This window comes from Leptonotus elevatus, chromosome 9 (assembly GCF_054856555.1).
Source record: "Leptonotus elevatus isolate MCC_2025b chromosome 9, RoL_Lele_1.0, whole genome shotgun sequence".
Taxonomy (NCBI): domain Eukaryota; kingdom Metazoa; phylum Chordata; class Actinopteri; order Syngnathiformes; family Syngnathidae; genus Leptonotus; species Leptonotus elevatus.
This window is the reverse complement of record NC_141247.1, coordinates 21,384,978-21,400,546: the sequence shown is the minus strand read 5'-3', so window position 1 is coordinate 21,400,546 and position 15,569 is coordinate 21,384,978. Positions and strand designations below refer to the sequence as shown.

Sequence of the window (15,569 nt, the reverse complement as noted above, 5' to 3'; positions counted from 1 at the left end):
TTCATATTAGAGGTGAAGTAACTTGTGAAATTCTGCACATTTTCAAAATTAGAAAATACAGCTTGACCCCAGACTCCACAAATATATGCATTATTATTAAGTTTAGTACTGCAAAATTTTGACATGGAGGTGTCTGCTGCAACTGCAACTGGAATTACCCAAGTACTGGCTTTCCAAGTAAGGGGTGGTCATTAATCATGCGTTTAAAAAAAAAAAAAAATAGTGGCGTTAAAGGAACTCTGAATCAACTCAAAATTAACATACTACTTTTTGACACCCCTATAAATAACTAAATGTTAACATTCTGTTTTAAATCTTAGTAATTCACCGTGTCCCAACATTGGCCAGCTACTTTTAGAACAGACCTGTGGGCTACTTACGTTGTCCTTGGGCTAACTTGTACCCTGTGGCACCATTTCTTTATTTAATTTGCAAGGGATACTTGACTCATTTAGCCATTTGCAGCAGTAAGAAGATATTTTGTGTTTAACTAACTCATTTGCTCCCAAAAACATATAAATACATTATATTTTAATTATTACCATGGCCCCAAAAACGTATTTAGATGTTTTTTTTACATGTTTTTTTTGTGTAAAATATGAATTGAATAACTTTATATTGACACTCATTTAGATTCAGATGTAATTATTGTACCTGTCCACTATTCATTATAATACTAATACAAGCTTTTTACTGTTCTCTCCAAGCTGCTGTTGCTCTTACTGCTGGCAATGCCCGAAGCCCTGAGCCGCTCGGCGGCTGTGGACCTTCCAGTCATCTCGGTCCTGCTCTCGTTGCCCTTTTACCTCCTGTGCCTGCTGCTTGCGTCTGTGCATGTTCTGGTGTGTACATCTACCCAAAGCTCCTGCTACTTCTGCAGCCTCTCCTGGGTTCTCGTGTTTGCTGCTATCGCCTTCACCTCAGCCATGTCTCTTTTGCTACTCTCCATGATGACAAGACGACTCCCCCTCGGGCTGAAGTTATACGGGAAGGTGAGTTGTGCATTTAATGTTTGGAACACTGGAGCCTACTTTTGAAATTTACAGATGTTTAAATTTAAAAATAATTCTTGGATGAGAATGGAATGTATGCGCTCAATCTAGGAAACTAAGATAATTCAGTTTAGTGCTGTCTAGAGGTGCAACGATTATTCGACAACTAATCGATTATCAAATGAAGAGATTATTGATGAATCGTTTGGGTACCTTTTAATTTAAAATTGTCCAATAATGGTCTGAATTTCAGCTCCACAAAAGTAAAAGATAACCGATTCCTCTTGTCCTCCATGAAAGTGCATGGATTAATTTTTGTTGAATAAAAAAAAAAAAACTTTGGAAATCAATGATCAAAATTTATGCCTATTTTCTGAAATGTTATGCATCAAACCAGTTACTGAATCACAATTTGTCAATTAAAAATAATTAGAGATGTTCGATAATGTCGAGGCTGACTTCACTTCTGTTGGCAGTTTATTCCATTTGTGTGCAGCATAACAGCTAAATGCAGCTTCACCATGTTTACTTTGAACTCTGGGTTCTACTAATTGACCCAAATCAGCCCTACTGGATTTTTTTTCAACCAGCATTTCTTAAATGTATTCAGGACCCAAACCATTCAGTGATTTATAGACCAGGAGCAGAATTTTGAAATCTATTTTACAGCCGATTGGGAGGACCATTTCAAGATGGTTTCTTTTTTACTTACTTTTTCAAATTTAACTACCAGCAACCTGTAGGATGCTGCTGGGCATTATTTTGAAGGGTAAAACTTTGAGGTCACTTCTTTCAATTGGTCTATTCAATCTTTTGTTGCAGCATCCCTCTCCTCATTATAGTATATCTTTTAAAGGTCACGTCTCATTTCCCTTCTGCGAACTTGCAAATACAGCAAGAAGTCTAATGAAAAAACTACGAAAGGAACTTTCCAGTGGCGCATATCAAATAAGTTCTTTCTAGACTCAATCATTTGCTTTAACTGTCTCACGATTGTCATTTTCCTTTTCCCAGCCATCGTTGAAGTCCATTGAGTGGTCTCTGTCAGATTTGGACGTTTTTCTGCTGGTGGGCACGGCAGGTCACACCGTCAGTTTGGGCTCCAGCAGCTTCATAGAAGAGGAGCATCAAACTTGGTACTTCCTGCTCAGCACCCTGTGCCTTGCAGTCTTCCAGGACGTGTGTCGCAAGTACTTCAGGGAGAAGCGCGGCCAGGGAAGCGATGACGAAGAGTTTGTCCTTCCGCTTAAAGGCAACCCGAAGGGAGAGAGGGACTCGGAGAAGTGGCTAGCTTTAGCCACGCCGCTTTTTGTTCTGCTCTGCTGTCGGCCGCTGCGCTCCCTCAACCAGACGGGCGTGCAGTGGGCTCATCTTTCTGATGTGGGCCATTGGCTTAACAGGTGGGATTGCCCAAGAGTCAAATATGAAATCATGAACGGAGAGCCTGGTGAGATACGATTTGGTTGTCAGCCCAATCAGAAGACAAACAAAGCACCCAAAAATACTCAGTTGCATTTCAATACATTAAATGACATGATATGACTTATGATGTCAATTTCTCCATCTTTTCCTCTTTCTTTCTCTGTCTCTCTCTCTCTTTCTTTCTGCCTCTCTCACTTTTATCTTTCCCTCCCTCTTTCTACCTTTCATCCTTTCCCATTCTCTCTCCTCTCTCTCTCTTTCTCTCCCTCCTTCCCTCACCTTTGTCTCTCTCTTTTCCCTCTCCCTTTCTTTCTTTCCATGCCTCTTTCTCTCTCGACCCTCTCAATTACCCACCCTCTGTTTCTTTTTCCCTCCCTCGCTCTCTCCCCGTCTCCCTCTCTCACATAGATCTTTCTCTCATTCTTTCCTATTCTCTCTCCCCCCTCTTTTCTCCCTCCTTCCCTCACCATTCTCTTCCTCGCCTTCTCTTTCTCTCTTTTCCCTTTCCCTTTCTTTCCCTCCCTTTCTCTCTTGCCCTTCTCCCGCTCCCTCTCAATTACCCTCTCTCTGCTTCTTCCTCCCTTATATCTTTCTCTCTCCCTCTCTTCTTCTTTCTCTCTCTCATATGCCCCTCTTTTTCTCCCCCCTCTCCCTCATTTTGATCACTTTCTCTCTTTTCTCTCTCCTTCTCAATGGCCCTCTCTCTATCTCACTTTCTCGCTCACTACCTCACCTTTATCTCTCTCTCCGTTGCATTCCTTCTCCCTCCCTTTCTCCCTACCCCTTGCTCTTTTCTTGTCTCTCTCTCGCACTCTCTCTCTTTACCTATCTCTATTCCAACCTCTCTCTCTTTTCCCTCTCCCTCTCAATTACCCTCCCTCCCTCACTTTTAATCTTTACCTATTTTTCTCCTTCTCTTCTTCTTCCTTTCTCTCTCGTTCCCTCGCTCTTTCCCCCATCTCTCTCTTTCTGCCTCCCTCTCTGCCTCTCCCCCTCTTCCTTACTATAAAGTAAATTTTTCCGTCCATTTTTTCCGAACCGCTTATCCTCACTTGGGTCGCAGGCTTGAATTTTCTTCCAAAAATTTTAAACATCAAAGTCTCCGATTCCTGTTAGTAAAAAGCTGTTGTGTTTTGTTTTTTTTAGCTTCTAGGGTTGACGACTGATTAATATTCATTCAGCACTTCATTGCATTGTGACTCCTTCTTTAACATGCATGCCACTGTCCAATGAAGATATGGATTCTGACCTTTTCCCCGTCTATCTTTACTCCTACCTGCACTGCCCGTTGCTCGGATAATGAGATCTACGTTTGCATTTTGACTCACAGTACTTAACTCCACTGCTGTCCCAGCGAATCAACTACAAAACAAGACTTATTTTCGGCTGTCTTACTTTATGCTTTGTCTGTTCTTTCTAGATATATCAAAAGTGCACTATTGCCCAATCTCTTTAAATTCACCATTTATGTGTGTATCCTTTAAACTGATAAGTAACATTGACCCGTTTCATCCTTCAAGCTCAGTAGTTCTATTCATCATTCAGTTTTGATGAATAGAACACAATTTAATTCAATCAAAAAAGTTGTGGCTTAGTATTTTTATTTTTTTTTACGTTTGGAAAACAACAGTAGTTTGGAAAATGCAAAAGCTTTTATATTTTTCTCTTTCTAGACCTGAGCACCAAGTGGTCCTGTCCCTGCTGTCCGCTCTCTGTTTGGTTTTCATCTACTTCCTGATTCAAAGACGATGCTCGTTGGTGTCCAAGGTCGCACTCGCTCTTGGACTTTTGGGGGTCTACAGCTACCGGGCAGCTGTCGGCAATGTCTTGTTTCCCTGGCAACACTCCGGTCAGAGTATGTCCAAGTAAGTTTCTTTGACCCACTTGAGCATGACCATTGCTCATGACATTGAAAGAAAAATGCCATCCTATGCCCATGAAATGATTTCAGTCCATTCTGCATCACACTTGAACCGACCAATTCCACGTTTTCTGTGTTTCTTAATGCTGTCATAAAAACGGATTCAAATAATACACTGAACAGTAGACACTAAAGCTGACCTTGGGTCTCATATTCATCTTATCTAATGTCAATTAGTCAGTGCAATAGATAGATACAGTAAATATAATTTAGTAGATTGCCTACTTAACTTTTTTTAAATAACGTGTGCATTTTTCACAAGATTTCATCTCGTCTAGTTGACCACATCTGGAAACAACTATTACTATACAGTTGCCTGACCTCTCATAACCTTTCTTATCCTCCTTGGCAGTCTCTTTCCCCTTGCTCACCTCATTAAAAGCTCAACCTCTCACCCCCCATCCATACAAAGGACACCCGAATGAGGCAATGCAGGAAACAGACGCCTTTAACAAACTGTACGATTGACATGTTGACAGCTGACGCGTCCCCTAGTTTTTTTTTTTTGTCAGACCTCAACCAGCATTAGTAACTTGGTCACCGTCAAAGCAATGGTTTGAGGATCAACACAAGGTGTCACGTTCGCTGTCATCTTAGAATTTGAAGGGCTGTTTTCTTCTTAAACAAAAACCCCCCCCAGACCTTTTTGTATTTGTTTCATCTGTGTATTGGATGTGTGTTTGTAGTTCACACCTGCACAACACATGAATCATTTTATCTTGTACAGGACTGCTGTGCTTGTTTCCAGTTCAAATATATCCATGCATACAGATCAATGCTTAAAAATGGAAATATATTCAAACCCATCTTGAGACACCTGTGAACCCTGTATACACATAGAAACACACACACACACACACACACACGGTGGCTCTTGCTGCTCTGCCTAGGATCTGTCATTGCCATTGTGCACAGGGTTTCCGCAGGTCATTAAAAATTACATTTAAAGGCATTGAATTGAACATTGAAATACAATTACAATATTCATGCTTTATTGGGCAAAGGGGACACTATAACACAATTAAGAAATAATAAATGTGATTAAAAAAAAATCTATTTGTTTGGGCTGGTGACTAGTTGTAATTTACAATGAACTTGGCCTGTAGTACAAGAGTTGCTTCATGTTTCATATACCAATTGCTTTGAATTGGAAAAGAGAAATGTACTGTTCCTGTCACCAACATCTAACATGAAACACGAGTGCCACCTACTGGCAAAAAAATGACCATAACACAAATCTGACTCAGTTTAACACTAAATATTTTAGTATATATTAGTATAAAGTGCGATTAATGTTCGATTAATTGCAAGTTAACGATGGAAATCATGCAATTAATTTGTGATTAATCGCAAGTTAACGATGGAAATCAAGCAATTATTAATGATTGAAAATTGTAATCGGCCGACAGCTCTAAAACAGTATTCATTTATGTAAATGTGTGCATGTGTGTATATGTAGTGCGACGTGGGCATAAAATTAGTTTTAAGTTGTATTGAAATCTGCATTAAAAAGTATTAAATTTGACTTGCTGATACCTGCAGAAAACAATAAAATTTCCTGCCCCTAAAGGTAATACTTAAGTAAGTTTGTTACACAGCAGCGCACATCGGATTGCTTAAAAATGAACAACAATAAATACATCGAATTTAAAACGCATGCCGAGACGAAACTGTTTAATACAATGACTTTACGATATACAATTGGCATTGATTCTGTGATGTCAATTCATATTGGTGACGAGGGGAATGTAGTGACTAGTTGTGGCCCACACTGCTGTCGTGCAGTGCGATGGCAGTGGGCACAAAGGAGTGCCTGAAGCGCTCCGCTCTGCTCCTGGTTGGAATGATGCACTGACTAAACGAGCTTCCCATCTGTCACTGCTCATCGTAGAGAGGCTGAGAGGAGTTGTCCAATATGGCCCTCATTTTGTCCTTCATCCTCGCCGTCCTTTGGCCTTTGATCAATAACGTATGCGGCCTCACGAAGCCAAACAAGACTGCAGGAACCAAATTTCTGTCAGAAACCATGTTGATTTGTTATGTCTGGAGTAATCAACAAATATTGTATCCTAAACTTGAAACTAGTTTGTCATTATTTTTTCAAAATAGTTTACTTGACATACATCCAAATAAAATTGTACAACACCAAATAATTTCTGCCCCCTTTCATCATAAAAAAAAAGAATTAAATAAATGAAATAAAAAAATGTTTTATGTTGAACAAAATAATTTTTTGAGGCATTGGTCTACCTTGAGTCGTTGAGATGTGATAGCAATTTTTTTTGTTCTTTTTATTCATGCAGAAAATCTCTAATGACCAAATGGCATTTTTTCAGATCCTTTACAAAATTGGGTCATTTTTTTTATAAAACAACCCAGAAAGTTGGGTCAAATTGCCCCATAAAGTGGATCGTTCCATTTTTTTTTTTTCATAATTGGGTTACTTTTAACCCAACTGTTTTTAGAGTGTGTCAATTCCCAAACACTGTAAACTAGACATGCAGACAAGGAAAACAAAGGCAGGTTTTTTTTTTAAGAGCAGTCTGCGAAAAAGGATTTGGCCTGGAAAAAAGCGGCCCAAAATATTGCCAAACAATCAAGTAATTTTAAGTTACATATTTCATTTTTTTTTTGTGTATCTTGAATGCTTTTTCCACTCTCCCTTTAGCCGTGAGTTGGATGTTGGGCTGATTTACTGAGCGCGTTAGCTTTGTCCAGGTGATTTATGAAGAGGGCATTTAAAACATAAGGGGATTGGCCACAGTCTTAGCTTTCTTAACCACATCAGTGCTTGTTTCCAAGGTAACATTAAATCCTGACAGCCACTCTGCTCCTTACCTTAAGGTAATTTTTTTGTGTCCTCTGTTGCTACTATTAACACCATACGATGTTAGATTGATTCGCCTTGTCATGTAGTGGTGACTTTAATAACCTTAAAAATATCAGACTTTTGAAATGTTCCTGGTTTAGGAGGCAATTTATTTGATGCATATAACTGACATGAGGAGTAGAAGAAAATTGGAATAATGTGACAGCCCCTGAGCAATGTCAAACCTGCTTTTCCTCAGTGTTCAAACCTTCTCATATTGATTTTATCTTGAGTTTGATATGTGTTGCACAGTCCGATGTTGGAACTTCCTCACTTTCTATAATGGCACGTGAGCAAACTATAAATTCTTACGGACGTAGTCAGGGCAGTATACAAGAAAAAAATAAATAAATAAGGATGTCGTAACGATCTATGCGCGACCAAATCAACAAGTGCACATTTACTACCGGTAATGACTTTTTACCACAGTGCCTTGAAAATAAATTACACTTCATAACTGTCGAGACTGCAATTTGTGGGCACTCCGTCCAGGGTTTACCCTGCCTCTCACCTTTTGGTCAGCTGGGAAAGGCTTCAGCGCGGTATAGAAACTGGATGGATGGAGCTGTAAGGGAGCCCGGCAACAGAGTCATCAAGAGATAAGTCGGATGATTTATTGTTAGTAATATTATTTCGATTCGAGTTTAGTAAATCCACCAGCTCAAATCTGTCACTGACCTCGCCAATTCACTACTTTTGCTCCGTATTCATTAATGATGAGTGCAATATCCGCCATATTGTTGGGAGAGTTATGAATAATAAAGAGAACTATATGAAGTGTATTGCTTTGCACACTGATTAATAATACATTTCTATTGCTTGCTCAGCGATCCTTTAGGGTCTGCCATTATGCTGTGGTACTTTTGCAGCTTTACGGTTAGAAAGTTTGGAAATAACCATGTTGATGTGCAAATTATTAGCTTTTTGTTAATACGGTTTAAAGAATTTAACGACTGTTCAAACTAGCTTTTGCCGCCACTTAAGTTGTAAGAGTTTTAAAGTGGAAGTCAACCTTAAACATTTCTTTACAATAATATGTTATATGTGACCTCACTAGTCTAAACATGACATTCTGATCAATATTACATTTTTGGAATATGAGTTGTGAAGCAAAATCCAGCCATGTATAAAAATACATCTCATGGGGCGGCCATTTTGCTGCTTGCTGTCGATTTAAAGATGACATCACAGTTTCTCAGGCAATGACCAATCGCAGCGCACCTGTTTTCTGAAGCTGGACTGTGATTGGTTATTACCTGAGCAACTGTGATGTCATTTTCACTCCGCAAGAGACAAAATGGCTACCTTCCGATATTGATTTAAAAAAACGCTGGATTTTGCTGTTTAACTCATATTCCACTAATGCAATATTAACCAGAATACTTTATTTAAACTACTGGGGCTACATAGAACATTTTTGGGGCAAGGGGGGTTAAAATACAGCCATTTTTTATCCATCTCAGTGGGCGGCCATTTTGCCACTTGCTGTCGACTGAAGATTACATAAATGTTGCTCAGGGAACGACCAATCACAGCTCAACTGTTTTCTGAAGCTGAGCTGTGATTGGTTGTTACCTGAGCAACATTGATCATCTTCAGTCGACAGCAAGTGACAAAATGGCCGCCCCCTGACATGGATGAAAACGTCTGGATTTTGCTGCTTAACTCATGTTCCACTAACGCAATATTAACCAGAATACCATATTTGGACCAGTAGAGCTGCATAGAACATATTATTGTCCAAAAACAAAAAATTGGGTTGACTTCCACTTTAAGTTTTAAAAAGAGTGCAGTGCGGTGATAGACACAAAGTCTGTTTCCTTCAGGCAATTCAGTCTGTCTTCCAGTCTCACGCTTAAATTATTGATATTGGCTCGGTGTGTACCGACCAAAAGGATGGAACAGTAACACAATGTATTCTGAATAATAAGTGACTCACTGTAACGTGAAATGGCGTAAAATGGTGATGAAAATCGACTGGCACGACATAATTTCAAGCATTTTATCGCCTACGGTGTTAGAACAAAGATGATGAAATAAGCAGCAAGCGCAGGTCAAGTTTGATGCGTTACTAGAGCATGTTACAGTCCCAGCATATCAAAATCCATAATGTATGTATTTCTTTGTGTGAATGCTATGGTTTTAATGTCAACTAAATTGTCTTAATTCATTACCGTATCATAAATAAAATGGATTCAGGGTTTGGAATCATTGCCCCTGTCACTGTCTCTTTCAGGGGCACCGTGGAAGCACGCTTCGTCTACGTGTTCGTTTTGGGTATCCTCTTCACGGGCACGAAGGACCTGTTGCGATCGCAAATCGTCACAGCCGATGCCAAATTGAAGAACAGGGGGCTGTGGGAGATTTACAGCGGCCTGGTCTTGTTGATTTCACTCTTGTTTCGTCCCCACAACCTGCCAGTGTTGTGCTGCAGTCTGCTCATCCAATCAGTCATGGCCCAGTTCATCTGGAAGAAGCTCCACTATGATGCTGCCCAGACCACCATCATGCACTACTGGTTTGGGCAGGCCTTCTTTTTCTTTCAGGTAAGCGATGACAATCATCAGTGATGGCAAGTTAAACTGAAAGATTGTCTTGAAAAAAGTCTGTTTATTTAGTAATGTATGATTTTTGTTAGTGAGTCATTTAAGATGCTGCTACAGTTTTCTCTGTAGGATTTTGAAGTTGTAGTCAGTCATCTGAAACGCTAAAAAAAACCTCGCTATTTCGGACAGAAATGTTTTTCTTTTTATGCGTTTTTCAATCTGAATATATTCAGGCTTAATCGTGGTTGTGTTTACATTTTGGTTGTTTAAGGGGAAGTCAATCCCCAACCCAAAATTTTTTTGGACAACAATATATTCTATGCAGCCCCACTAGTCTAAATATGACATTCTGGTTAATATTGAGTTAGTGGAATATGAGTTAAGCAGCAAAATCCAGACGTTTTCATCCATGTCAGGGGGCGACCATTTTGTCACTTGCTGTCGACTGAAGATGACATCAATGTTGCTCAGGTCTCAGGTAACAACCAATCACAGTTGAGCTTCAGAAAACCGGTGAGCTGTGATTGGTCGTTACCTGAGCCCTGAGTAACTATGATGTCATCTTCAGTCGACAGCAAGTGGCAAAATGTCCGCCCCCTAAAATGAATTAAAAACAACTGGATTTTGCTTCATAACTCATATTCCATTAACGCACTATTAACCAAAATGTCATGTTTAGACTAGTGAGGTCGCATATAACATGTTATTGTCAAGAAATGTTTACGGTTGACTTCCACATTAAATACAGTGACTTAAGACTGGTGCACAGTTTCTGGCAAATATTGGCCGTGGATGAGCATTAACTCGATGTCAGTTTTTATTTCAGTGTTTGAGCATTGAGGTAGCATTCAAGGCTCACAGCATAACATACTTGTATGTCAAATAAACAACTTTTCTGGTTGGCCTTCACGCTGGTGGCGATGGGAAGTGAATGATAACGCCTCCTCTGCCTTGAGCATCCACTTAATCCTTGGTAAACACTTTCTGAGTGTCTCTTGCACTTGAAACAAAATTGCACGGATTTCTTTTGAGGGTAGGCGGGAATACAAATAAAGACCTTATTTCAGTTTCTGATGACTACATCTAACAAGGGTTTCAACTTATTAAGTGGGAAAACCTGTTGTGTTTTGAAGAATGCCTTATTGGTTTAACTTATTGGGGCTTAGAGGGCCTGAGCAACTGTGATGTCATCTTCAGTCGACAGCCAAGTGGCAAAATGGCCGCCCGCTGACATGGATAAAAACGGCTGGATTTTGCTGCATAACTCGTATTCTACAAATGTAATATTAATCCGAATGTCATGTTTAAACTAGTGAGGTCATATATAACATATTATTGTCGAGAAATGTTTAAGTTTGACTTTTCCTTTAAATTAGGGCCACCAGATATATTCAGATATATGTAACTGCAACATCACAAGTACCATTGCATGTTTTCATCACATAAGGACTTAAACTTCCTGGGGAATTATTTTAGATTGATGAACATTAGACTGACCTATATATTTATATATATATATATATATATATATATATATATATATATATATATATATATATATATATATATATATATATATTTATTTATATATATATATATATATATATATATATATATTTATTTATATATATATATATATATATATATATATATATATATATATATATATATATATATATTTATTTATATTTATATATATATATATATATTTATTTATTTATATTTATATATATATATATATATTTATATATATATATATATATATATATTTATTTATATATATATATATATATATATATATATATATATATATATATATATATAAAGTTTCATTTTGAGGAATGCGCCAGTTTGTGCAAATGTTGAGCAGCGACCTATGAGAAAGAATTCCGCTGCAACTGAGCAACCGTCTGTAGAAAATATGAATCACCACAGTGATGGGAAAAGTGGCCAAACATGATTCTCTTAAAACAGTGACTCATCATAAAATCTCAAGTCACGATTCTTTGAATACACATAACACAATTCAGGCAGAAGAAATTCTCTCAAGGCCATCATGAGTGGAGCCTGTTGTCATGCAAATAGTCGGATTTCTGCTAAGTAGCGCACTCTATGATTGCTCATTCTTACTGATAATGTCATCACACAGAAAACATCACCTTTTTTGGCAAGATCACGGAGGCATTTAAGCACGTAAATAAGTACAAAGTTGATTAATTCTTCTTTCAACCTGCTTCCTCGTTATTTGACTCTATAGACAAGGAATGGCCAAATTAAAGGGGGAAGTCAACCCCAAAATGTTCTTTTCAATATGCCACTAGTCCAAACATTCTGATTAATATTGTTTGTGGAATATGAGTTAAGCAGCAAAATCCACTGTTTTTTTTAAATGAATCTCAAGGGGCAGCCTTTTTACCATTTGCTGTCGCCTGAAAACGACATCACAGTTGCTCAGGTAACAACCAATCACAGCTCAGCTTCAGAACACAGGTGAGCTATGATTGGCTGGTGTCTGATCCATGAGCAACTGATGTTAAAATTATTATTAGGCCTTCTCAGTTGTAGCGTCGAGAATTGTAAGACTGCAACTAAAACATGTCTGCCATCTAGTGGTAAATGGTAATATTACAACTTAAAAACTGCAGTCAATGGATATTCACAGTTCTGCATTTTTGGACTTAAACAAATATTGATTTTTTTCCCACCCCATTTCCCCTCATGTTTCGTGAAAAAATTAATTTGTAGGTATTTTTTTAGGGGTTTGGGGAACTTAATCAATGGGTCACTCAGTGTGTGGTTGCAAGCCGTGGGATGCCTTTCGCCCATTCCCGCACTAGACTGTTGAGGTCCCACGGATGGAAAATTTGCTTGCAGATGGCACCTAACCAACTTTCCTTGAAAAAAAATGTCTTCTTTATATAATGGGTGTGCATGGAAATTTAAGCAAACGTGATCTGGAATATGTTTGGAAGCTGACAATATATGTATAGTATTTTCTAAATGTTGCTTTAAGTTACTTTATGTGGTGCTTGATCTATTTTTTTTAAATTAGCCCTGAGAAGGAGTGACAAAAATTAAAAAGAATGAAATGACTTCCCCTGAATTAAAACTTAGTCTCTTTGATTTTATCTTGAACACTTCCTTTTTGCTTGTTTCTATTTGCCAAGTTGCTGTTTTTTTTTTCAATGCTAAAATAAAATGTTCCGTGCTCTTGCAGGGTAACTCCAACAACATTTCAACTGTCGACATCTCAGTCTGGATGATTGGTTTAGACAACTACGTCAAAGGTCTTGCCATCTTCTTAACAGCCCTCAGTACGTTTGCTGGGCCACTGCTTTGGGCTTGCCACCTTATCTGTTACCTCAGCTCAGAGAGAAACAAGTGAGTGCTAACTACATATGGACTCTATAAACGATATGTCAGCTCTGTTGGGATTGTGTAGTGTAGCATCATAAAAATGGATCTGGTGGTACTTTCCACTACTTTGTTCAAAACCTGACAAGCTCTGTAGCGTAGTATATCTTATGCGTGTTAACTTTATCTTTGTTGCACGAAAATGTATCCATATGTCATTAATAATACAGCTGAGCACACAAAATATTTGATTTCACAAATTCATTTGGGGCAATACAGATTTTGGCAAACATTCCATGAAGAGATTGTGATTGTAAAATATTTGTCACAGAACTCTGGGAACAGTTTTATTTGATCACGGTGAAATGTAGTATGTTGATGTTAAATTGTTAGAATAGCTGATATTGCAACATGTTTCTGATGTGATGAGATCACAACAGTTTTTTTCTGTCACCCTCTAGTGGAATACAAAATAATCACTGAATTAAACGTTTAAATTGTGCATAATGTTAGCAGTGTTGTTAAACTTTTATTAAATCTAGTAGAGTACATCTATTAGGTACGACTCCGTATTAGGGCCATGTATAAATATTTTAGCGGGTGGGGGCAATATTCTGAGAAAAAAAACTGAAATTGGCAAATTTCAGAGAGAAAAAATCTGTATTTTCCCCACTATAAGGCGCACCTAAAAGCCTTTAATTTTCTCAAAAACCGACAGTGCGCCTTATAATCCGATGCGCCTTATAGTGCGACAAATACGGTAGACAATTTGCCACTTTGTAAAGTGCCAAATTTCGGAGTTTATAAAGTGGCAAATTTGCGAGAGAAAGAAATGTCTCTATATATTACCCCCTCTACCCCTCCCCCCCCTCTCGAAAAAAAACTGTTATATGTGGCCCTAATACCCCGTCGTAGTTAGGCCCATTTCAGTACATACTTTTTAGAAACATTTAGGTAATTATGGTGCCACTTGGTGAAAAACGTTTAACCACTGCCCTAGAACAATGTCTCCATTACTTACCAATTAAAATGGATGAATTTTGATTAAATGATTACCTTTTGTGTTAGATATTGTATGTAATGTCGTCAAAACTGTTGCTATGGAGGCATTTCCCTGACCAAAATGTTAAATCATGCGGGGATTAAAGCCACTTGCTCACATCAGCCTTCCCTTGCTTTCACTAATTAATTTGGGGAAGCACAAGAGAATCTCACAAGGCACAAATGAAATAAATTCAAATGCAGCGCTCTGGCATTGATCTGTTTCACTTGGGCGTCTGTAACAACCAGGCAAGCAGAGACTAAATTACATTTAGTCGAACAGTACAATTGATTTGCCGAGCAGCTGTGTTAAAGCGATCCTCACCGCACGCTTTGTGGCTCTCCCTCGCGAGTCGTTAGGATGTTGTTTGGTCGGCCCGTCACTTTCATGTTGTGGCCTCTAATGAATGCTGCGCCTGCCGCATGCCTGTTTCACGGTGCTGCTTGCAGCTATATATGACTTTCAATGGAGCTCGTTATCTGTCCTTAATGCCGGACATAATCCGCTGCACTTTTAACAAATCTAATTGTCACAAAAGGAGGACGAGAAGTAATTAACATGAAAATGGAGACGCTAAGTAGATGCTAAGAGCTAGCGTGAAAAGTAGTTGCGTAACTTCAAAATATGTGCTTTGCTGATTCAATCATAAATTTAGCTGAAAGTGCGTCACAGCGGAGAGTAACCAGCTGTGACCAAGCACATTGGTAGACAAATTAATACAAGTCGAAAGACAAAATAATAGTTAGCTACTAGGGCTCTTTTCGAAGCCGATTATTTTAATGTCTACCCCCCCTAAATTCATGAGTAAATAAAATTTTAAAGGCCTGTTTTTTGTATCTACCTGGTTTCTTGAAATTTACTGTTTGCAGGAATTCCAAGGTGTTTACAAGGAAAACGACTTCTTGCACTTTAAGACAATTCAAAAACTTCAATTTATATTTACAACTATTCAATTACAAATATGAAAATAGTGTTTTCATCTCATCCTTGCTGATGTCAATGTTCAATTAAGTGATAACACGTGTCACATTCATTAACAAATATAAACTAATCAATAATTTGACTAGTTACTACCTCCTCATTAATTCATTTGGAATTTATCAAATCACATTTTATTTATATAACACTTTTCGGACATAAAAATGCAAATCGACATGCTGTGTAATTGAAACATCCATAGTACAATATAAAAAGTTCTTTATTTAAGAAGAATTGATGTTCCATAAATATATGCATGTTAATCCATATTGGATTGAACTGAATTTAATTGAATCGGATTGCCCTTTCTAGTTTATGAGACCACATATCAGAAATGCTAATATAGCAGATAGCATAAGATGTAACAATAAGACATTTTTACTGACAATCAGTTTGGATTTCTCCCTTCCAAACTGGCCTCCTTCCCATGTCTCCTACTTCATCT

General features: G+C 38.2%; 1 protein-coding gene across 2 annotated transcripts in view; it reads left to right on the top strand.

The window, feature by feature from the left end:
- The window catches only part of pigg (phosphatidylinositol glycan anchor biosynthesis class G (EMM blood group)), a 32,754-nt gene that overhangs the window by 14,121 nt on the left and 3,064 nt on the right, over window positions 1–15,569 (top strand). For both annotated transcript variants that reach the window (XM_086085790.1, XM_086085791.1), the window contains 5 exons: window positions 708–992; window positions 2,007–2,392; window positions 4,088–4,279; window positions 9,441–9,750; window positions 12,968–13,131. In XM_086085790.1, the coding sequence (XP_085941916.1) occupies window positions 708–992; window positions 2,007–2,392; window positions 4,088–4,279; window positions 9,441–9,750; window positions 12,968–13,131 (1,337 nt within the window). The remainder of the gene's footprint in view (window positions 1–707; window positions 993–2,006; window positions 2,393–4,087; window positions 4,280–9,440; window positions 9,751–12,967; window positions 13,132–15,569) is intronic.